We start from the raw sequence: 25,305 nt of genomic DNA on the forward strand, positions 1-25,305 counted from the left end.
TCCAGACCCCCATTTACACCTCTGGCTCCTTCAATTGATTGATCTTTTAAAAATTAGTCTATTTTTATATTATTAAGGAGCCCACGCCCTAATAGTATAATTCAAGTTAACAATGAGTTGTTTAAACACTAGCAATGGCAAAATGTGTTAATGATTTTCATATGATATTCATGATATCACAATGATTTCAGCTGTGTTACTTGATGGCATTAATTTCTTTTAGTGTAAAATGTGCCACTTTTTCTTTTGTGTGTCATTTGGTTTTTTTTATGGTGAATCTAATTTGTGTTCATTTTCAACGTCTATGGGATCCTCTTTTTTTCTTTCTTTTTTAAGGCAATAATTTTATTGATAAGAAATTCAAATAAATTTAAATACAGTTTACCATAAGCTTATCATGCAATTTAAGACTCACATTTTACTTAGGATGCAATTTACCATAAACTCACCATCTCATGGATAGCATCTATAGCATTTATTTTCATTGAATCGCTAATTTTAAACACTGATTTTCAGTTACGCTTGTTGATAGTATCTGTTACAATAATAAGATCATTTCGTAATGACAATTGTATTTATTAACAATATCTCTATAATACCCATATGAGCATATTACTAGCCTCTTAAAAACCTACAAAACTGTCATAAAATCAATCGCCCTACAGTAACTTCATTTGTTCTCTGAATCTATAAATTAATTACTACTAAATTTCAGTTGTGTTAATTCATAGAATTTATTTTTGTTTTTGAAACTAATCATCCCAGTTATATCTTACGGTAAATTTTAATTTTATCCATTGGTTAAGTTTATGGCATTTTTTGCAACTTTTTTTTTATTGCAAAATAGATCTTTTAATACTAAATATCCCTTATTTTAATTAATGGCAGTACGAGTTTATTTCCAGCCTCTTAACACAGCCTCTTATCCACAGCCACTGATCCTGTGCTAACTGTCATAGGATCAGCCTCCGCTACGATAGCTTCATTTGTTTCCTGAAATTATAAAATAATTGCTACTAAAATTCAGTTGTGTTTATTTTTGTTATTAAAAATAGATTTTTTTTTTTTAATGCTAAATTTCAGATTTGCTCATGCCTGGTATCTACAGCATTTATTTTTAGATGTGTTCATTAATAGCATGTGCCTCGAAACTTGAATACAATCCTTTTATATACTAAATGCCGACTATAATTATCAACGATATCTTTAATAAAACTAAAATAAATTTATCACTAACCTCTTAACAACCTGCTCAACCGTCACAGAATCAACAGCCTCCACAATAGCTTCACTCGTTTTTTCAACTTCTTCTTTAGCTAGTTCTTTATCCATTTCTGCTTCCACTGTTTTCACTTCTGTCACTTCAACACTTTCACTTTGAACAATCACAGCCGTATTCGTCATTGTACTGGTTTCGCCCTATTTCAACAAAGCTTCACGTTGTAGTCGGGTTGTAACGCCAACAGACAAATCTTGTTGCTGTTGAGATTTCTGTACAGTCCGTGCACGCGTGCGAGCCCGAGACTTTCGCAATAATTGTTTATAATTTTCAGTCTTCTTACTAATGTAATAATAATGCACACAGTCAGGCATAGATTTTCTTTCTAAAAAGGATTTTACCAGGGCAAAGCCTTTTGGATGTTGAAGGTATTTTTCTTTGAAGATTTCTTTCTCCTAAAAAAAAAAAAAAATCGTTGTTTTTTTCCACTATTTAAACTCATTGAAACCCTTCGGTAGTAAAAAGGCGGTAGAATAGTTCGGTAGAATAGCATCCTATATATAATTGAGAGCTGGCGAGTTTCAGCCAGGAATAGCTAATTTGAAGAATTATGACGCAATGCTATAGCACAAGAGAGAGAACGCGTCTTTTTTTGCCCAACGGCAAGCAACTATGTCTAATTATAGACTGCATGTAGTCAGTAAGTTTATACGTAAGTAATTTCTTAGCCCAAACTGCCTTTCCATTTGCAATTGAAATGAAAATATACAAGAACGGGTAAAATTCTTTTAACAGAACAATAAAAAAAAACTGTTTAATAAACAAATATTAATAAACGACGGAATATCTTAAAATGACTTAAAATTAACGATTTTCAGAAATTGTTTGGCATGCACATTTTTGTCTTACAGCTCCGGGATAACATATATAATATAGAACTTTCAGAAAAGGGTTCTTTTCAAGACGGGGACGGGGAGGGGGGAGGGAACAAGGGAACTTTGAGTTTTCGGACATGAAAACAAAATATTATTCTTCTCTAATCTGCAGAAAACAAGATGTTATGGTTTTTATTTTTTTAGGTCTCTCGTCCAACAGACATTTTGTCTAGTTAATAAATAAAACAAAATAATAGAAATATATAATTTGTATTCACTGCAGCACTCATCCGTTGCAGCAATAAAAAATAACGCTAAATTAGCCTACTTTGACAATTACCAAAAAATATGCAAAAAAGGGCCACTTTTCACAGGGCAAAAGGGCACAAAGGAGCTGGCAAATCTATTCGTAAGACAGTCAGCAGGTTAAGTCTACTTTAGGTGAGAGTGCTTCTAGTTTGCTAATTTGATTTTTCATGAAATTCTTTGGACCATGTCTTTGATAGAATAAGGTGGGCAAGTTCAAGAACTCAAGGGAAATTCTGTAGTTGCTGTAACTAGGTCCCAGTATATTTTTAGTAGCACGTTCTCTGAACATCTTCTATTCCCGCTGACAAATAAGCAGTGCTCTGAGGATAGGCCTGATATAAGTTGGGCAGTATAAATAATTGGTGAAACTTTTAATCAAGACAGTTAATAAACCAAAAAAAAGCCGCTTAATAAAAATAGTTAATAAAAATAAACAAAAAAGCCACTTTATTTTATTCATTGTTTAGATTAAGACTTCACCCATTACATTGTAAATAGTAAGACAGTCTGACCATAGAAATTATTTACGAATACTTGCTATTTTTCTGCATCCTTATTTTTATGTGGTGGTCTTAAGATATCTATACAAGCACCCCCCCCCCCGTATTTTTGTACTATTCTCCTTTTTTGAAGTCTTAATTATTGAATAAATATTGTGGCCCTCCTGTCTTGCGATGGGTTTTATCACAGCTTGGTAATATGGGGCCCAGACTTTGTACTCGGCAACAGCAACACATTCCAGGGTCGATGCAAAGACCTTAGCAGCCAAGAAGATCCAATATCCTTGATCCCATGCACATTTTGTCATTTCTACAAATTTTAGAATTTAAAAAAAAGGAGAATTTATCAAACAATTCTATTCAATTCAGCCAAAACTTCCCATTCAAATCGCATGGTTTTCTTTGTTGAACTCTCAAGAAATGATGTTTTGTTTAAGAAATGATATTTTGTTTTTCAATGGTCAAGTCTGTAACTACTTTGACTCAATGCTCTTGCTCGGCAACATCGCCAGCGTAGAACTACGAAAAAATACGCTGTGTAACTACACAGGAATAGAAATAAACCTATAAAAAATTTTCGATTCTTTAATGAGAAAAAAATCAAACTTTTAATGAAGGTACCAAAAAAATGTGAATATTTAAAAATTTAGGGAAGGGGAATATATATTTATTTATTATTATTTTTTTTAGAGAGAATCCCAAAATGACTTTTTTTTAAACATTCAACATTGACAGTTGGTCAAATATAACTAAGATGTCTCCAGAACTTTCATATTCGTTTATATAATGTAAAATATGTATATATATTTTTCAAGGAATTGTGATTTGTTTGTCACTTGTCAAGTCTTTAACTAAACAGGGATGGAAATAAACTTAATATTACGTTTATTTTAATAGAGGTAATAACGTTAATAGATGTACAACGCTTAAGTTAGATGTAATATTGCGTCCCTTCTATGGAAGAATTCTGCAAAAACAAAACGAAAAAGAACAAACTTTCTTTTCTGTTGATAAAGGCTTCTGGATGTGAAGCCGAAATATTCAGAATTTTATGATTATTTTTGAATTAAAAAGTTTTTTTCCCTTTTCAACTGTTTTATTTCCCTTTTCAACTATTTTATATCCCTTTTCAACTATTTTATAGTGGTAAATAAAAAAAAACCACCTAAAATAGGACTATTCTGTTTTTCAATTTCATCTTTTGATTTGAAGTTGTACCTGGGTTCAGAATCACAATAGTTATTGATTTAGTCGATGAGGGAACCGGATTATCTGAGAGATTTCATAGATATACACACAACCAACCCTTGGGAGGGGGGAGTTAGTAAACTCAGAGGAAGTTATATCTTTTAATCATCTGAAAATGAATTAAGACTAGATGGCAATTATACAATGTGGTTATAAGCTTCCTAAGGCATTGAATACTTAAAAACCTTACTTCAACAACTAAGATTGGGCTAAAAGCGTAGGATAATAACAAGTAACAAATATCAATTAATAGTAACTAATTTCTTAAAAGCTCCTTTACTTTCTTCAAAAGAGTGAAATAAATGTTCAGAGATCCAAGTCACTAATAATGTCCAGCACAGTTAAAATTCTAAGTTTTAAGAATATAAACAAAAACTCTAAAACAACAATAAAAAAAATAACAGCGAAAAAGAGGGAGAGAGAAAAAGGAAGGAAGAGAAAAAAAGAGACAAAGAGAGGCTAACCTGTTCAGTCCAAACGTTAAGGAGCTGCCTCTCCCTGTGTCCCTCCATAGGGTCCTCAACAATTCCGTTTGTGTTGTCATAATAGATGCGCCTTTGATGTCCTTCCAGCATCAATGGAGGAACAACCGCTAAACTTCGCATCTTTTTATCTTCATTCTGGAAAATAATCTATATTTTCATGTAAGCTAAAATTCAGACAACCAATGAGCAAGCACCATGCAAGGTGGATAATCAAAACCTGATTAATCTCACAATATCATAGCAAAAATGCACACATAATTCCCAACACGTCAGAGCAAACCCCAATTAGATTCCTCAACAAAGAAGCGGTCAATTTTTTTTTCTGATATACCCCCTCCCCACCACGAGATAAAACCTCAAATCCACCCCTCCTAAGGGTTGGTCCTGTGTGTATCTATAAAATGACTTAGAGAGACAGAATACAATATATATATATATATATATATATATATATATATATATATATATATATATATATATATATATATATATATATATATATATATATATATATATATATGCCCGACGCAAAATTGAGTGCAGCATCTGCAATAAAGCAGCTTTCAAGTTGTTATAACAATTTTACTTTGGGAATTGAAACCGCTTCTTCAACTTAGGGTTTAAAATATAGATTACTTTTAGGCCTGATTCAGCTGACGTACAGACATCGGGACCTAAGCACCGATTTTATAGCAAAAAAAAAAAGAGAGAGAGAGAGAGAGAGAGAGAGAGAGAGAGAGAGAGAGAGAGAGAGAGAGAGAGAGAGAGAGAGAGAGAGAGAGAGAGAGAGAGAGAGAGAGAGAGAGAGAGAGTGAAAGGGAGAGAGAGAGAGAGAGAGAGAGAGAGAGAGAGAGAGAGAGAGCGAGAGAGAGAGTGAGAGAGAGCGAGAGAGAGAGAGAGAGAGAGAGAGAGAGAGAGAGAGAGAGAGAGAGAGAGAGAGAGAGAGAGTTCTTACACTTCTTACAATACAGTAGAAAGGGACATTCATGAGAAATCTGCGTTCTTCTCTAGTGGTCAATGTAGATATCGTCACAGTTCCGCCTAAAAGTCGTATCCAATATTTTCACATTTCAGAGGTAATTTCCAAGACCGTTCGTTAATCTGTTGTCAACAGGAGGATCGGCATTGTAATGTAGATAGCGAGGATCGAATATGTGACTGAACATGCATTGTCATGCTGATTCTTCCTTTGAATGCGGCTCAGCGAACAGCTTTTGACAATTATTTCAGAAGTTAGAAAATGTCAAATATGACTTTTAGACGTAACAGCGACGATGTGCCAAAGAAGCGTTGGCAACATTTGACCAACTATTGGTGATGGCGATTGAGCATAAAGGAAGTTTTACAGACCTAAGATATGCCAAAAGGGACAATCCTGACGAATCTGCTATTTGATAAAGTGTTATTGATATAATTATTATATTGATATAATTGTTGGCAATATTTGACTTTCTTTCATAAAAATAGAGTTTGTATCTTTGCAGTTAAATATATTCATTTTTTCTTTTCCACATGATTAAAATCAAGAAAAAAAGCTAAAATTAAATAACATATGATCACGAAATAAAAAAAAAGAAATTTATCTTTTCACTTAAATCCATTCATTTGTTCTTTCAACGTGATTAAAATTTGAAAAAAATTAATTAAGTAAACAACATATGAACACGAAATCAAAAATAAGGATTGTATTTTTTCATTTAAATCTATTCATTTCCTAATTCCATAAGATTAAATTAGAAAACTAGAATTAAAAAACATATGAATTAGAGTGTGAGAAAGAGAAGCAAAGACCTCCTGTTCTTGAAGTCCATCCATTATTTCTTCCAGATCAGCATCGGATTTAATCCTAGAGCCTGCCCTGGACAGCCTTTCTTTGTCTTCACGTTGCTTTCTCAGCTCAGGGAAAACTTTCTCAAATATTTCACGATTACCGTGGTCCCTTTCTCGTTTCTTAGGTAAAACAGGGGTAGTGAATGTTATTCCACCCTGGAAAGATCATTAATTAATATCGCCAATGGTAGCTATCTTTAGGTGATATTCTAGTTGCCTAAGGTTTATATTCCCTATGCAAGCACCAAGGGCATAGAGGAGGGAAGGGATCTACAAAAAAAAAACGAATCAAAAATTTCTTTATATGTACTTTTGTTATATTTTTACTAGTTGGGCAAAAATTTCAGAGGGAGGGGTTTTAAACCCAGAGCCCCCCCCCCTGACACGGCTTTGGCAAGCACTGTTTATTTATCTAACGGTTTTTGTCTATCAACAAAATGCGAAAATTTTACAACCACTCCATAGCTGCGATTCAGCTCTATACATCTACTAAACTAATTTTTGGAATTTAGTGTAGTTTTTTTTTTAGATCAAAACATGTTAAAAATCATAGTAAAAAAGAATAATTTTTTTATTTTTCAAACAGGTCTAGACCCTTTTCTAAGAAATTGCTTAAATAATATCACAATTCTAGCTTGGGTGAATGGCCAAACCTGAAACTAGCGAATTCAATGCTAGAAATATTTTGTCTTTTTGGCGGAATTTAAAGCCAGCCTTGTCCCAAAGTGTTATTTCAAAGGGTACACATACCATAATAGCCTAGTTTTTCAAAATGCTTTGAAATCGGTTGAAACACAGATAACGTCAGGAAGTTTTGTCCTTTTTATTTAAAAAGGACAGAAATGTTTTATTTAACGTTTTTTTTTATCATTTCTCCTTTTTAGTCCCTCTTTTTTCTTATCATTTCACCAAAACATCAATCATGGAAGAAGAAAAAGTTAGATAGGTTCGTTGTTTTTCATAGCGACATAGAAATTATAAATTAAAACGTTAAATCAAAATGTAAGATGAACAGATGACATTTGCTTTTTGAAATGATAGTTTGCTTTCAGGAATGGCTAGAATCCACTAATAAACTGAAAAAAAGCTGACAGTTGATTGCTTAGTTCCTTTTCAGTAGCGCAAGTTCAAGTAATTTGTGAGTGTACAAATATGATTTTATGGTTCTGTTTATTGTCATTGGCGCCAACAAATACTCTTATGCTTTATACATTTGTAGACATTGTAGAGTTGTTTTTTTTTGTGGAGACTGTCTTTTTTTCTTTTTCTCTAGTGTACTCATTTGACGTGCATTTTTGCTTAGATGTAAAGAAGAAACAAAAAATAGATAACAATAGTACTTACGTGTTATCCCGACCACACTCAGGAAGTGAAGTTAGGTTAATCGTAATGAAATATACCAAAAAATGACGAAAATATAATACTTTAGTAACAAATTTATGGAAACTACAACGGAGAATTATTGAAAGCAGACCGCTCAGAACGCATTAAATTGAATACCTAACCTAAGCAACTCCATATATTAAATATTTAATTAAAATATACCTGCATAGTAGTTTATTTCACCTAAGCTAAGCTAATTATCTCAGAATACAGACAGAGAAACCGGTTTTGAACAGATCAAACTTCTTGAGTGAGGTCGGGATTACACGTAACCATCATTATTATTGTTACCATGTCTTGTTTGAAATAACCACACACAAAAAATGCGTTTCGATATGCCAAGTTGACATAAAAAGGGACAAATCAAAAGCCTGTCAGCTTTGTAGCGGTAACTCAAACACGACTTAAAAATGTATATTTTTAATTTTTTTGTTTGTTTTCGAGCTACGGTCTAGCAAACCTTCAATAATGAGAAAAAAAGAGAGAGAAATAACGCTTTTAAAAATGAGAGCTTTCAGTGATCATAACATAGAAAATATTCCCTGAATAGATATAAAATGCAACGACTGCTCCACGCTCAGGAATTTGAAATTCTGAATTTTTTTGGTGGCAGAAACTTAATCACTTCTTACTTTAGCGCATTTGCAGATAATATTTTTTTCATCCTTTTTAGTCTCTGCTTGCAAATCTTGCTTGCCAAACGTGCCTTACCATGTCTACCTCCCCTAAAACAACCATTAGAATTTTAATATATTTATTTTTAATTCTATAAATAGAATTTTTTACAGTCAGAGGACCAATATTTAAGGATATGATGAAGTTTACAGTATTACCAGTAAATAGAATTCTTTTAATTTCCATATTTAACATATTTTAACATTTTTGAACTTGAATTCAGCCTTACCAGCAATTCTTTTTTCAAGATTTGGTCCTCAAAATTAACAAAGTTAAACAAAAAAATTCAATAAAATAAAAGTTCAAAATAGGGATAAAATCCTTTTTAATAGACAGTGTATAGAAATTCACAAAAATACCAGATATTTCGGTCACATATACAAAAAACGGTCACATATATAAAAAATATTCAAAAAAGGAGAAGAAGTAAGATCTTTCTTTCAGAGTTTTTTTTGTGTGTTTAATATGAATACTAAAATGTTTTTTTAATACTTAAAGTACTGAGTCAGTATTATCTATTAAAAGCACATTAATAGCACGTTAAAATTCAATTGCAGCAAATGAAATTAAACTGAAGCAGATATAAAAGGAAATTACATAGATTTGAAACGAAATTAAAGCATTAGTACTATTTTTTATAGCCAGAGAGCCATTTAAGGATTCAAGCAATAATCCTTAAAACACATTGATATCAAGATCCATATCAGGTAAAAACGTCAAATGTCCATATCATGTAAATATTGTACTACCAGGTAATAAAGGATAAGTAAAAAAGGTAAAAATGAGATAGGTAAAGGAGATTAGTAAGGAACAAAAGTAAATAGGATATAAGAGGAAAAGGAGATAAATACGACAGGTAATAGGAGATAAGCAAAAAAGGAGAGAAAAAAGCAAACAAATTGATTTATTTTCTATCTGCCAAGAAAATATTGTTCCACACAATGCTTACACATAAGGAATTCGATACAATCGAAACTGCGAGTCTCTCGTTATTACACGTAGTCATACTGAACTTACATCCGCGATGTAAATCTTCAAGTCTTTTCTTCCTTCAAATACAAGTGTGAAAACTAATCCTGTTTCCTGACGGAAAAATAGAGCATTTTAAATAAAAAAAAAAAAAAAAAAAACACCTCAGAGACATTTTAAAGGAGACATTTTAAAGACACGTGGATGATTTTTTAAGGTCATTATTAAATCTCATTTTTATCTGTTGCACTTTATTCAATTCGAATTACATCCAAGATGCAAATCTCCCTTTCTTTCAAAGACAAGGTGAAAATTTATCCTGTTTCCCGAAGGAACAATTAGGGCATGCAACGTAAAAAAAACACCCTAGGGACAATTTATAAACACGTGAAGGATATTTTAAAACCAAAGATTGATCTATGAGAAAGAACTTAAAAATAATCGACAGCAAACCAAGATAAGAAATAAAGAAGTTTAAAGGAGAAATAAAGGAGATAAACAATAACAGAATATAAAAAAAAATCGATGAAAAAGACAATAAACGTAAAATAGTGGAACGTAACCCAAGGGTTAATTTAAATTTCGAACAGTCTTACATAAAACACAACAATAATAAAACAAAGCTATCAAAATACTTTGTTTTCTCTCATCTTTTCTGCGTTTCAGGATTTTTTTCAGAATCCTAACTCATAGTTCTGATGATTCTGAAAACATTGAAATTGCTGTGAACTGGATTTTGGGTCCATTAAAGTGAGGAAATCCGAAATCCCTTTTAGACAGTAAGCAAGACGGGCGACGAATTTAATATTCAAAAACTTACTTATATATTTATCCATTCACTTTAAACGATATTTCCATTTAGACCTTTTTATAAATACAACATCAATCACATGGAAATGAAATGAATTAGATGAAAACTCCTTGTGAGTGATAAAGGTTCCTCTAAAGCAGGATTGCGGGCCGCATGCGGCCCGAGGTAAACATTTTTGCGGCCCGCGAGATTCATCACCCTTTTATATTCTGCGCCCTCATGATGTGCGCACATCTCGGAACATTACAGATTCGATGTTTCATTCTTAACAATGCTGTTTATCGATGTATATAGCCCAAGTATTATTATTGTATTGTATAGCCCAAGTATTATCGATGAATCATGTTATGTGAGTAGAGTTATAAAAACAGTGAATTACATTTGATCACATGCGCATTGACAATTTAAGGATTTTCTGAAAGAAAATTAGATTCTGTGTACTTCAGCCGAATAAGAGGGTCAATTTTTGGAAGATGTTTACTACTATTTTATCAGTTACGAAGAGAAATTGATTTGTTTGTGAATGACAAACAAAGGCCCTTGCCAGAATTAAGAAATGATGAGTGGTTATTGGATTTATGCTTTTTAGTGGATATTCTCAACAAAGTCAATGAATTAGATATATCATCGCAAGTAAAAGATAACCTCACAGTCGATACATTTAATCACATAAAAACATTTCAGAAGAAATTGTTGTTATTTGAATCACTATGGAAAATTAATAATACTCACCACTTTTCATTGTTGAAAGAATTTAAGAAATCAAAATGTAATAGTTATATCAAATATGCAAAAGAAATAAGAAAACGCAGATGTTTTTGAAAGCCGATTCAATAATATAGAGTTAGAAAAAGTATACCAAAATTTCTGAAATATATTTATCTCCTTTTCATGTTGAAATTGAGTCTGTCCTAGAATATCTCCAAATGGATCTGATTGACATAGAGTGCAATAATAAATTAAAACGCATGTCTGAAAATTCAGAATCAAAAATAGATTTCTTTTTTAACATTTACGTCACAAAAGAAAAATTATCCAATTACAGAAATTTGGCACAAAAAGTAGTCAGCACTTTTGGTTCAACTCACACCTGCAAATAGTTTTTTTTCTAGAATGAAATTGACCAAACACAAAACACACAAAAACATAACGGACACTAACCTTCAACACCAATTACGATATGCAAATACCCAAATTGAGATCGATTCGCAAAAGTTAAGTGAAAAAGGAGAGAAACAAATATCGCACTAGTGAATGAATATTTTTCTATGATTTTTTTTTTATTTCGTTAATTTTTTTTAGTAATATATATTTTTTACAATGTGCATTTAGTATCATTATTGTTATCATATTATCTATGTTTATATGTAAAAATAATAGTAAACAATATTATGAAAATTCATTATTTTTCAATTTGTCATTCCAAAAAATATCTATAATAGATCTAAATATATTATGGGTATATGTGATTTTATATGCGGCCTTCGGAATTATGATGCATTTCCAAAGTGGCTCGCAAGATAATTTGGGTTGGCCACCCCTGCTCTAAAGGATTAATATCTTGAAAGAACATTTTAAGACCCAAATTTTTTCTGATGCTCCTCTAGGATGGGGAGACTCGTGTGTAGATAGTTGTGTTTCATGTGTTAATTATTTTAATAAAAGTAACAATCAGGAGAGAGGATAATATTGTCTCTCTTTTTCCTCTCATCGTCATCAAACTGTCTCTCTTTTTCCTGTCATCGTAATCAAATTGTCTGTAATATTGTCTCTCATTTTTGTACAGAGATGAAATATGTTTCATTTGTTTCCTTTAAATACAAGGAAAACGAGGAAGGAGAGTAATATTGTCTCTCTTCTTCTTGTCATCATCATCAAATAGTCCCTAACACTATCCTTCCTTTTTTTACATAGGTTAGTTGTGTTTCATGTGTTTATCTATCCATTGAAAAGAAAATGAGGAGAGAGGATAATATTGTCTCTCTTTTCCTTTTCATCGTAATCAAATTGTCTGTAATATCGTCTCTCATTTTTGTAAATAGGCGATTTGTGTTTCATTTGTTTCCTTTAGATACAAGAAAAACGAGGAAGGAGAGTAATATTGTCTCTCTTCTTCTTGTCATCATCATCAATTAGTCCCTAACACTATCCTTCCTTTTTTTATATAGGTTAGTTGTGTTTCATGTGATTATCTATCCATTGAAAAGAAAATGAGGAGAGGATAATATTGTCACTCTTTTCCTTTTCATCGTAATCAAATTGTCTGTAATGTTGTCCCTCATTTTTGTACATAGGTGATTTGTGTTTCATTTGTTTCCTTTAAATACAAGGAAAACGAGGAAGGAGAGTAATATTGTCTCTCTTCTTCTTGTCATCATTATCAATTAGTCCCTAACAATATCCTTCCTTTTTTTACATAGGTTAGTAGTGTTTCATGTGTTTATCTATCCATTGAAAAGAAAATGAGGAGAGAGGATAATATTGTCTCTCTTTTCCTTTTCATCGTAATCAAATTGTCTGTAATATCGTCTCTCATTTTTGTACATAGACGAGTTGTGTTTCATTTGTTTTCTTTAAATACAAGGACAACGAGGAAGGAGAGTAATATTGTCTCTCTTCTTCTTGTCATCATCAAAAATTAGTCCCTAACACTATCCTTCCTTTTTTTTACATAGGTTAGTTGTGTTTCATGTGTTTATCTATCCATTGAAAAGAAAATGAGGAGAGGATAATATTGTCTCTCTTTTCCTTTTCATCGTAATCAAATTGTCTGTAATATTGTCCCTCATTTTTGTACATAGGCGATTTGTGTTTCATTTGTTTCCTTTAAATACAAGGAAAACGACGAAGGAGAGTAATATTGTCTCTCTTCTTCTTGTCATCATTCTCAATTAGTCCCTAACACTATCCTTCCTTTTTTTACATAGGTTAGTTGTGTTTCATGTGTTTATCTATCCATTGAAAAGAAAATGAGGAGAGAGGATAATATTGTCTCTCTTTTCATTTTCATCATTATCAAATTGTCTGTAATATCGTCTCTCATTTTCGTACATAGGCGAGTTGTGTTTCATTTTTTTTCATTTAAATACAAGGAAAACGAGGAAGGAGAGTAATATTGTCTCTCTTCTTCTTGTCATCATTATCAAATAGTCCCTAACACTATCTCTCCTTTCTTTTACATAGGTTAGTTGTGTTTCATGTGTTTATATATCCATTGAAAAGAAAATGAGGAGAGAGGATAATATTGTCTCTCTTTTCCTTTTCATCGTAATCAAATTGTCTGTAATATCGTCTCTCATTTTTGTAAATAGGCGATTTGTGTTTCATTTGTTTCCTTTAAATACAAGACAAACGAGGAAGGAGAGTAATATTGTCTCTACTCTTCTTGTCATCATCATCAAATAGTCCCCAACAATATCCTTCCTTTTTTGACATATGTTAGTTGCGTATCATGTGTTTATCTATCGATTGAAAAGAAAATAAGGAGAGGATAATATTGTCACTCTTTTCCTTTTCATCGTAATCAAATTGTCTGTAATGTTGTCTCTCATTTTTGTACATAGGTGATTTGTGTTTCATTTGTCTCCTTTAAATACAAGGAAAACGACGAAGAAGAGTAATATTGTCTCCCTTCTTCTTGTCATCATCATCAATTAGTCCCTAACAATATCTTTCCTTTTTTACATAGGTTAGTTGTGTTTCATGTGTTTATCTATCCATTGAAAAGAAAATGAGGAGAGAGGATAATATTGTCTCTCTTTTCCTTTTCATCGTAATCAAATTGTCTGTAATATCGTCTCTCATTTTTGTACATAGGCGATTTGTGTTTCATTTGTTTCCTTTAAATACAAGGAAAAGGACGAAGGAGAGTAATATTGTCTCTCCTCTTCTTTTCATCATCATCAATTAGTCCCTAACACTATCCTTCCTTTTTTTACATATGTTAGTTGTGTTTCATGTGTTTATCTATCCATTGAAAAGAAAATGAGGAGAGAGGATAATATTGTCTCTCTTTTCCTTTTCATCATTATCAAATTGTCTGTAATATCGTCTCTCATTTTTGTACATTGGCGAGTTGTGTTTCGTTTGTTTCCTTTAAATACAAGGAAAACGAGGAAGGAGAGTAATATTGTCTCTCTTCTTCTTGTCATCATCATCAAATAGTCCCTAACACTATCCCTCCTTTCTTTTACATAGGTTAGTAGTGTTTCATGTGTTTATCTATCCATTGGAAAGAAAATGAGGAGAGAGGATAATATTGTCTCTCTTTTCCTTTTCATCGTACTCAAATTGTCTGTAATATCGTCTCTCATTTTTGTACATAGGCGATTTGTGTTTCATTTGTTTCCTTTAGATACAAGGAAAACGAGGAAGGAGAGTAATATTGTCTCTCTTCTTCTTGTCATCATCATCAATTAGTCCCTAACACTATCCTTCCTTTTTTTTACATAGGTTAGTTGCGTTTCATGCGTTTATCTATCCATTGAAAAGAAAATGAGGAGAGGATAATATTGTCTCTCTTTTCCTTTTCATCGTAATCAAATTGTCTGTAATATTGTCCCTCATTTTTGTACATAGGCGATTTGTGTTTCATTTGTCTCCTTTAAATACAAGGAAAACGACGAAGAAGAGTAAAATTGTCTCTCTTCTTCTTGTCATCATCATCAATTAGTCCCTAACAATATCCTTCCTTTTTTACATAGGTTAGTTGTGTTTCATGTGTTTATCTATCCATTGAAAAGAAAATGAGGAGAGAGGATAATATTGTCTCTCTTTTCCTTTTCATCGTAATCAAATTGTCTGTAATATCGTCTTTCATTTTTGTACATTGGCGAGTTGTGTTTCATTTGTTTCCTTTCAATACGAGGAAAACGAGGAAGGAGAGTAATATTATCTCTTTTCTTCTTGTCATCATCATCAATTAGTCCCCAACACTATCCTTCCTTTTTTGACATAGGTTAGTTGTGTTTCATGTGTTTATCTATCCATTGAAAAGAAAATGAGGAGAGGATAATATTGTCTCTCTTTTCCTTTTCATCGTAATCAAATTGCCTGTAATATTGTCTCTCATTTTTGTACGTAGGTGAGTTGTGTTTCATTTGTTTCCTTTAAATACAAGGAAACCGAGGAAGGAGAGTAATATTGTCTCTCTTCTTCTTGTCATCATCATCAAATAGTCCCTAACACTATCCCTCCTTTCTTTTACATAGGTTAGTAGTGTTTCATGTGTTTATCTATCCATTGAAAAGAAAATGAGGAGAGAGGATAATATTGTCTCTCTTTTCCTTTTCATCGTAATCAAATTGTCTGTAATATCGTCTCTCATTTTTGTACATAGGCGAGTTGTGTTTCGTTTGTTTCCTTTAAATACAAGGAAAACGAGGAAGGAGAGTAATATTGTCTCTCTTCTTCTTGTCATCATCATCAAATAGTCCCTAACACTATCCCTCCTTTCTTTTACATAGGTTAGTTGTGTTTCATGTGTTTATCTATCCATTGGAAAGAAAATGAGGAGAGGATAATATTGTCTCTCTTTTCCTTTTCATCGTAATCAAATTGTCTGTAATATCGTCTCTCATTTTTGTAAATAGGCGAGTTGTGTTTCATTTGTTTCCTTTAAATACAAGGCAAACGAGGAAGGAGAGTAATATTGTCTCTCTTCTTCTTGTCATCATCATCAAGTAGTCCCTAACACTATCCTTCCTTTTTTTACATAGGTTAGTTGTGTTTCATGTGTTTATCTATCCATTGAAAAGAAAATAAGGAGAGAGGATAATATTGTCTCTCTTTTCCTTTTCATCGTAATCAAATTGTCTGTAATATCGTCTCTCATTTTTGTACATTGGCGAGTTGTTTCATTTGTTTCCTTTAAATACAAGGAAAATGAGGAAGGAGAGTAATATTGTCTCTATTCTTCTTGTCATCATCATCAATTAGTCCCTAACACTATCCTTCCTTCTTTTTTTTTTACATAGGTTAGTTGCGTTTCATGCGTTTATCTATCCATTGAAAAGAAAATGAGGAGAGGATAATATTGTCTCTCTTTTCCTTTTCATCGTAATCAAATTGTCTGTAATATTGTCTCTCATTTTTGTACATAGGCAATTTGTGTTTCATTTGTTTCCTTTAAATACAAGGAAAACGAGGAAGGAGAGCAAGATTGTCTCCCTTCTTCTTGTCATCATCATCAATTAGTCCCTAACACTATCTTTCCTTTTTTACATAGGTTAGTTGTATTTAATGTGTTTATATATACATTGAAAAGAAAATGAGGAGAGAGGATAATATTGTCTCTCTTTTCCTTTTCATCGTAATCAAATTGTCTGTAATATCGTCTCTCATTTTTGTACATTGGCGAGTTGTTTCATTTGTTTCCTTTAAATACAAGGAAAATGAGGAAGGAGAGTAATATTGTCTCTATTCTTCTTGTCATCATCATCAATTAGTCCCTAACACTATCCTTCCTTTTTTTACATATGTTAGTTGCGTTTCATGCGTTTATCTATCCATTGAAAAGAAAATGAGGAGAGGATAATATTGTTTCTCTTTTCCTTTTCATCGTAATCAAATTGTCTGGAATGTTTTCTCTCATTTTTGTACATAGGAAATTTGTGTTTCATTTGTTTCCTTTAAATACAAGGAAACCGAGGAAGGAGAGTAATATTGTCTCTCTTCTTCTTGTCATCATCATCAAATAGTCCCTAACACTATCCCTCCTTCTTTTACATAGGTTAGTAGTGTTTCATGTGTTTATCTATCCATTGAAAAGAAAATGAGGAGAGAGAATAATATTGTCTCTCTTTTCCTTTTCATCGTAATCAAATTGTCTGTAATATCATCTCTCATTTTTGTACATAGGTGAGTTGTGTTTCTTTTGTTTTCTGTTAATACAAGGACAACGAGGAAGGAGAGTAATATTGTCTCTCTTGTTCTTGTCATCATCATCAATTAGTCCCTAACACTATCCCTCCTTTCTTTTACATAGGTTAGTTGTGTTTCATGTGTTTATCTACCCATTGGAAAGAAAATGAGGAGAGAGGATAATATTGTCTCTCTTTTCCTTTTCATCGTAATCAAATTGTCTGTAATATCATCTCTCATTTTTGTAAATAGGCGAGTTGTGTTTCATTTCTTTCCTTTAAATACAAGGCAAACGAGGAAGGAGAGTAATATTGTCTCTCTTCTTCTTGTCATCATCATCAATTAGTCCCTAACACTATCCTTCCTTTTTTTACATAGGTCAGTTGTGTTTCATGTGTTTATCTATCCATTGAAAAGAAAATGAGGAGAGAGGATAATATTGTCTCTCTTTTCCTTTTCATCGTAATCAAATTGTCTGTAATATCGTCTCTCATTTTTGTACATAGGCGAGTTGTGTTTCATTTCTTTCCTTTAAATACAAGGCAAACGAGGAAGGAGAGTAATATTGTCTCTCTTCTTCTTGTCATCATCATCAATTAGTCCCTAACACTATCCTTCCTTTTTTTACATAGGTTAGTTGTGTTTCATGTCTTTATCTATCCATTGAAAAGAAAATGAGGAGAGAGGATAATATTGTCTCTCATTTCCTTTTCATCGTAATCAAATTGTCTGTAATATTGTCTCTCATTTTTGTACATAGGTAATTTGTGTTTCGTTTGTTTCCTTTAAATACAAGGACACCGAGGAAGGAGAGTAATATTGTCTCTCTTCTTCTTGTCATCATCATCAAATAGTCCCTAACACTATCCCTCCTTTCTTTTAAAGAGGTTAGTAGTGTTTCATGTGTTTATCTACCCATTGGAAAGAAAATGAGGAGAGAGGATAATATTGTCTCTCTTTTCCTTTTCATCGTAATCAAATTGTCTGTAATATCGTCTCTCATTTTTGTAAATAGGCGAGTTGTGTTTCATTTGTTTCCTTTAAATACAAAGAAAACGAGGAAGGAGAGTAATATTGTCTCTCTTCTTCTTGTCATCATCATCAAATAGTCCCTAACACTATCCCTCCTTTCTTTTACATAGGTTAGTTGTGTTTCATGTGTTTATCTATCCATTGGAAAGAAAATGAGGAGAAAGGATAATATTGTCTCTCTTTTCCTTTTCATCGTAATCAAATTATCTGTAAAATCGTCTCTCATTTTTGTACATAGGCGAGTTGTGTTTCATTTGTTTCCTTTAAATACAAGGCAAACGAGGAAGGAGAGTAATATTGTCTCTCTTCTTCTTGTCATCATCATCAATTAGTCCCTAACACTGTCCTTCCTTTTTTTACATAGGTTAGTTGTGTTTCATGTGTTTATCTCATCCATTGAAAATAAAATGAGGAGAGAGGATAATATTATCTCTCTTTTCTTTTTCATCGTAATCAAATTGTCTGTAATATCGTCTCTCATTTTCGTACATTGGCGAGTTGTTTCATTTGTTTCCTTTAAATAAAAGGCAAATGAGGAAGGAGAGTAATATTGTCTCTCCTCTTCTTGTCATCATCATCAATTAGTCCCTAACACTGTCATTCCTTTTTTTACATAGGTTAGTTGTGTTTCATGTGTTTATCTATCGATTGGAAAGAAAATGAGGAGAGAGGATAATATTGTCTCTCTTTTCCTTTTCATCATAATCAAATTGTCTGTAATATCGTCTCTCATTTTTGTACAGAGACGAGTTGTGTTTCGTTTTTTTCCTTTAAATACAAGGCCAACGAGGAAGGAGAGTAATATTGTCTCTCTTCTTCTTGTCATCATCATCAATTAGTCCCTAACACTATCCTTCCTTTTTTTACATAGGTTAGTTGTGTTTCATGTGTTTATCTATACATTGAAAAGAAAATGAGGAGAGAGGATAATATTGTCTCTCTTTTCCTTTTCATCGTAATCAAATTGTCTGTAATATCGTCTCTCATTTTTGTACATAGGCGAGTTGTGTTTCGTTTGTTTCCTTTAAATACAAGGAAAACGAGGAAGGAGAGTAATATTGTCTCTCTTCTTCTTGTCATCATCATCAAATAGTCCCTAACACTATCCCTCCTTTCTTTTACATAGGTTAGTAGTGTTTCATGTGTTTATCTATCCATTGAAAAGAAAATGAGGAGAGAGGATAATATTGTCTCTCTTTTCCTTTTCATCGTAATCAAATTGTCTGTAATATCGTCTCTCATTTTTGTACATTGGCGAGTTGTGTTTCATTTGTTTCCTTTAAATACAAGGAAAACGAGGAAGGAGAGTAATATTGTCTCTCTTCTTCTTGTCATCATCATCAATTAGTCCCTAACAATATCCTTCCTTTCTTACATAGGTTAGTTGTGTTTCATGTGTTTATCTATCGATTGAAAAGAAAATGAGGAGAGAGGATAATATTGTCTCTTTTCCTTTTCATCGTAATCAAATTGTCTGTAATATCGTCTCTCATTTTCGTACATTGGCGAGTTGTGTTTCATTTGTTTCCTTTAAATACAAGGAAAACGAGGAAGGAGAGTAATATTGTCTCTCCTCTTCTTGTCATCATCATCAATTAGTCCCTAACACTATCCTTCCTTTTTTTACATAGGTTAGTTGTGTTTCATGTGTTTATCTATCCATTGAAAAGAAAATGAGGAGAGAGGATAATATTGTCTCTCTTTTCCTTTTCATCATTATCAAATTGTTCTACATCTACATCTACATCAATTATGCAACCCAACTTGTTGCGCACTGTTTTTCTCGCTTTTCCTTTGATTGTCAAGGGAAAATGAATAAATATTCGAGATCTCATGGGGGAAAGGACATAAATCCAAATACTTTGCTCATTTTGGCAAGTGTCTTTAATTTTTTGGCTCAAAATAAAATTAAATTGATAAATAAACATAACCAATTAGTATTGTTACTTTTGACAATTAGCAACAGAGTTCAAATAGGACGCGCGTGTTATAATATCTTTTTTTTCTGAGGAAAAACTCTATTCTTAAACACAACCACTAAAACTTGAACCCGACTTAACACTCCCACAGGCAGAACCGTCACGTATGGGGGGAGGGAGAGGGACGGCCCCCTCCTCAATGTTTTAGGTCACTCAGTAAAAAAAAAAAAAGCTCAGAGAGGAGAGAAAGTAACAAAATGAAAAATAAAATCAAAAAGGGTGAAAAAACGAGGATTTTGTCAGCCAGCGAAACATGAAGATGACAAAATATAAGCAAATATTTTAACAAGGACCTCTGCCAAGTAGTCCTCAGTGCTAAACAAAAAAGAAAAAAAACGAAAATCTAACATTGCGAAGTTTACTGTACAAAGACAGAGCAGACACTGAATAAAAAACCAGGCAGGAATCAATGAAAATGAATTTACCAAGATGATTGTGCAAGGATCTTTCGTCTTGCAATAATTTTAGCTGGTCTACAATTTCGGTTTTCATTAGATATGCAAATAGGTTCTTTTAAGTTTTTTCGGGTGAAAATATTGATTGAGTCCTTCAAGATTAAATTGTCGTAAATTGGGCTTAATGAAATATCTCCAGTATCTCTATTTATTGCTAAATTTTGGTTCATATATTTTTTTATCTCAATTATATATCAACTGTTAATGGCGTACCACAAACTTTTAAGGAGGTAATTGAGATAAAAAAATATATGAACCAAAATTTAGCAATAAATAGAGATACTGGAGATATTTCATTAAGCCCAATTTACGACAATTTAATCTTGAAGGACTCAATCAATATTTTCACCCGAAAAAACTTAAAAGAACCTATTTGCATATCTAATGAAAACCGAATTTGTAGACCAGCTAAAATTATTGCAAGACGAAAGATCCTTGCGCAATCATCTTGGTAAATTCATTTTCATTGATTCCTGGCTGGTTTTTTATTCAGTGTCTGCTCTGTCTTTGTATAGTAAACTTCGCAATGTTAGATTTTCGTTTTTTTTCTTTTTTGTTTAGCACTGAGGACGACTTTGCAGAGGTCCTTGTCAAAATATTTGCTTATATTTTGTCATCTTCATGTTTCGCTGGCTGACAAAATCCTCGTTTTTTCACCCTTTTTGATTTTATTTTTCATTTTGTTACTTTTTCTCCTCTCTGAGTTTCGTTTGTCATGTATAGCCAGTGTGGTCTAAGAATGTATTTGAGTAAAAAAAAGTCGGTAAAATCGTAGCGCTTCGCGATTCAATAAAAGATTGTTCGGTTGAATAAAGACCACGAAAATACTGACATGTCATCTACAGAAATTTCTAACTTGGTCGGTAAACACAAAAGTTTTACCGACTCCTGCCGGGATTTTACAGATGATACCACAATTTTACAATTTGTTAAATACACAGCATTAAAATAAATACATGATATGCACCGATGTCTAAATCTCGTTTTGTAAATGCAGCGATTTTACCTATTTGTGCAGTAATTTTACGTATTGTATTCGAAATGGATTATGCTTATTACTGACAAAAAACAGTCGGTAAAATCTCCTTCCCCCCCCCAACATTTTGGCTAGTAACGCCCCTATCCACAGGTACGCCCAATCATGAAAATGTAAGAGGGAGAGGGGTGGGGAGAGAATTTTTTCATTTGTTTTTAATAATACCAAAAAAGAAGCATTTTTAAAACCTACGGGGGCAAAAACATCTGGGAGGGGGAGGAGTTATTCCCTTCCCCCTAATTGACATCTCCGTGCTCCCTTGAGTCACAAAGATTTTCTGACTTACTGCGACAATAGGAGGATTGGGATCATACGGTGGAGGACTAATCCCTCTTTCAATCCTATCAACTCTTTTCATCCACAGATTTAGTCTGTTTGTATATGCAGCCATCTTCTTTGACTGAGACTCTTCAACTTCTTTCTTCTGCTTCTTCAAAAATTCAATAAGAAGTGGACGGAATAAAGAATATCTGAAAAATAAAAAGGAAAGTAAAAAATGGAAATGAGTGTAAATAAAAAGTAAGTGAAAGAAAATGGGATTCACATGATAGCCGAGACAGAGGTTAAGAGTACCCTTTACTTGAGGAATTAGTTCAGCTAAGTTTTAAAAACTAAGATGCGGACTAATACAACTATTGAGAATTTTAAGTCCCTTTCCAGTAAGATTAAAAAAAGAGGTCTTCCTACTAGTGTTGCAAAATGTCCCATCAATGGTAATCAGTTGAATCGTAAGTTCAGCTGAATAGAATTAATCCAAACTTATAATATTTTTTTCTTTTTCTTTTTTACATTTGTATTATTTTGGGGGAAGACAGGGAGGGGGCTCAATTAAAACTGAAGGCTTGAGTTTTTTATAACTTTCCTTTTTTCTGGCTCGACAGATTCATAGTAATACAGGCAAAAATCTGTATAATACTAAACACAATTCAAGCTGCGGAGGGGGGGGGGAGGGGCGTTTGACAGATTGATACAAATGTAAGCAAATACTGTACAAAATGAAACTGTACCTAAGTGAGGGATACGCTTTTACCTCCTGAATCTGTATCTGGTTGACTACTTTCAAAAAGACACTTTTATCTGCAATCCTCAAGAAAACGTATGAAATTTTGTGAAGTTCAGCAGAATTGGTTATTTGCTCACACTGTTGATTTATCCATATTGATGATTGTTTTTTCTTTTATATATTTTCTTGTTACTCTGCTTTGCTTAAGTTCTTGCATAACAAGTCATAAATAAATTATTATTATTTACTAATTAAATGAATAAAAAAAATGTTGACAAAAAATTACAAAATAGAAAATTTAAATATAAATATAACATAAATAAATATAAACAAAATATAATATAAATTACAAAATAAAATTATAAATACACAGCTATAAATAGATTACACGTAAATAGAATATTTTTATTAATGCCAGAAAATATGTTTTTTTTTTTAATGTCAGTTAAACCAGTCAATATTCCGGCTTAAAATAGCAAAAAAAAAACAGAATTCCAAATTTATTCTTTGATTTCAAGATATAAAAATAAATAAAATAAATGTACAAATTCCAAGCAGGTTTTTAAGCAATAAACAAGATTTTTTAAAGAACTAGTCTCACTGGCATTTCGATGTATCTTCTAGAAAATGAAAGTGATAGCTATTCCCTCGATTTCTTAACGTTTCATGCAAATTGGAATTCTATTTATTATTATTTGCAAATAAGCATATAAAATGAACAACAACCACCTAATACAATAGTCCACCTAATAACCGAATGGCTAGATAAAAGAGATATTATTGTGGACCTGCTTTTAGACGATTATCGAAAAGCGTTATACCTAATCCGCCAATTTCCGCTGTCGAAAGTCATTTAAAAGTTCAGTAGTGACCTGAAATAGAATGTCGTCGGCCAGACTGGGCTGTAAATCAACGAGACTAAAATAAAGGTAATGAGATTCAACCCTGTGAGACGTCATATCTCCTGTCCTGAAACATGGTACCCAGTTATCTCAACCGCAGTTATAACTGGGGACGCTTTTAGCTCAGACTGCTCCTTTAGCCCATATGTTGCAAACCTAGTAATAGAAAGAAAATTACACCTTAAGATCGTTGTGAAACATGAAAACTTATCACTATTTATCAGTTACTCTTTAACACAAAGTTGAAACCTTACCTTGAAACGTTGTCATGATAAACAAGCATATCTTGCGGTTGGTGATACAGCGGAAATTCCACAACAGGGCCTAGTTTTGAAAATAGGCTATGGGCTTCAAAAGCCTTTTTCTGTAAAAGATAATTGATTTAAAATCGAAAATGGAGTTAAAAAGGTATATCAGTCACCAAACTGATCACCTACAACCGTAGACCAGAGACTATAGGCGTCTTGGTTCGTAGACTAGACCTAGGAGACAGTAGACCAGAGACGTGATCGGCAGCCACATATTTATAAAAGATTTTCAAACATGAATTTGAACAACAAGCCAGTAACAGGGCAACACCACCAACTAGAACTAGAAAATCTCAAAACTGACTGAATCTAAATGCAATTTTAATATACCGAAATTTGCTTTTAGGCTAGTCTATGTCTCTTTGGATCAACCTTGCTATTTTTTGACAGAAGACATATTTTCCGTTGTTCATAAACTCTATTCAAAATAAAAAAATATCTTAAAACTATCAGAAAAAAACGATACACTCACTTTCATGCAACCTTTTATATTTTAGATATGGAGCAAGATTCGGTGCAACTTCCGAGCGAGGTTGGAAGCATAAAGAGAAAAACCAATATGCCTTTTTCCTGCGTTTTAAGAGCAGACACAACAATAGGAGGTGTGTCCACGATTAGAGAGTCAACTAAATTGTCTGGGCTTAGCTCCTTTTCTGGTGGGTATGTGGTTCAGAATGCCTGCCTTGACTGAGATTCTAGCCTCATCAGTTTTTATCAGAAGCAGAGACGCGCGAATAACCCTGGGGTCATATTCTACTTGAGAAAAAATGAGCCTTTCATGATTAGCATAAAATAAAGAGTAAGCAAAATAGAAAAAAAAAAAAACATAATTATTTTTTTTTTAACAGCTTTATGCTCTGGCAAGGTAATGTTTGATGGCGTTCATTATTTCTTTCTTGGCCGCAAACTAATTTTCTCTCTTTCTCTTATTAGGTTTTTCTTATGTCATTTCATTAATATTATTCAATTTCAGTAATTGATTATTAATAATATTAATTATCTAACCATTTTCATAATTGTGTTTTTATAATTATATATGTATTATCTCTTATTAGCTTTTTCTATTTTTAGTTTCTCATACTATCCTTTTAGATTATCCCTAAACTATTCAACGAAACGAAACACGACTCTTAAGCAGCTTTCAAACTAAGTACGTAATTTTCTATGCTAAGTGGTTAAGTTACATTGCGTACAATCTTTCACACTTAAACAACTGTATCCCCACTAAGATAATGTAAAAAATCATTTAATGATTGTCTAAGATCATCATAATTACCACAAACAAACTATTTAAAAGTTCAACACGTGGAATGGAGGCCGAGATTCAAGCACTGATCAAGCATGAAAGGCTTTGTAGGAAAAGTTTTATTTACTTATTTACAAATTTATGAATTCCTCGTCCAGTTTAAATTTTGTTGCTACTCT

General features: G+C 32.5%; 1 protein-coding gene across 1 annotated transcript in view; it reads right to left on the reverse strand.

The window, feature by feature from the left end:
* Positions 1 to 1,419: 1,419 nt before the first annotated feature.
* The window catches only part of LOC148946213 (nuclear receptor corepressor 1-like), a 47,963-nt gene continuing 24,077 nt past the window's right edge, over positions 1,420 to 25,305 (reverse strand). The window contains exons 6-10 of the mRNA XM_089097873.1: positions 23,827 to 23,936; positions 21,954 to 22,137; positions 6,428 to 6,622; positions 4,616 to 4,771; positions 1,420 to 1,674 (exon numbers count right to left, since the gene is read on the reverse strand). Coding sequence (XP_088953999.1) covers positions 1,420 to 1,674; positions 4,616 to 4,771; positions 6,428 to 6,622; positions 21,954 to 22,137; positions 23,827 to 23,936 — 900 coding nt within the window. The remainder of the gene's footprint in view (positions 1,675 to 4,615; positions 4,772 to 6,427; positions 6,623 to 21,953; positions 22,138 to 23,826; positions 23,937 to 25,305) is intronic.

This window comes from Artemia sp. Qi Xiang Cuo, chromosome 12, assembly GCF_049724085.1.
Source record: "Artemia sp. Qi Xiang Cuo chromosome 12, ASM4972408v1, whole genome shotgun sequence".
NCBI lineage: Eukaryota > Metazoa > Arthropoda > Branchiopoda > Anostraca > Artemiidae > Artemia > Artemia sp. Qi Xiang Cuo.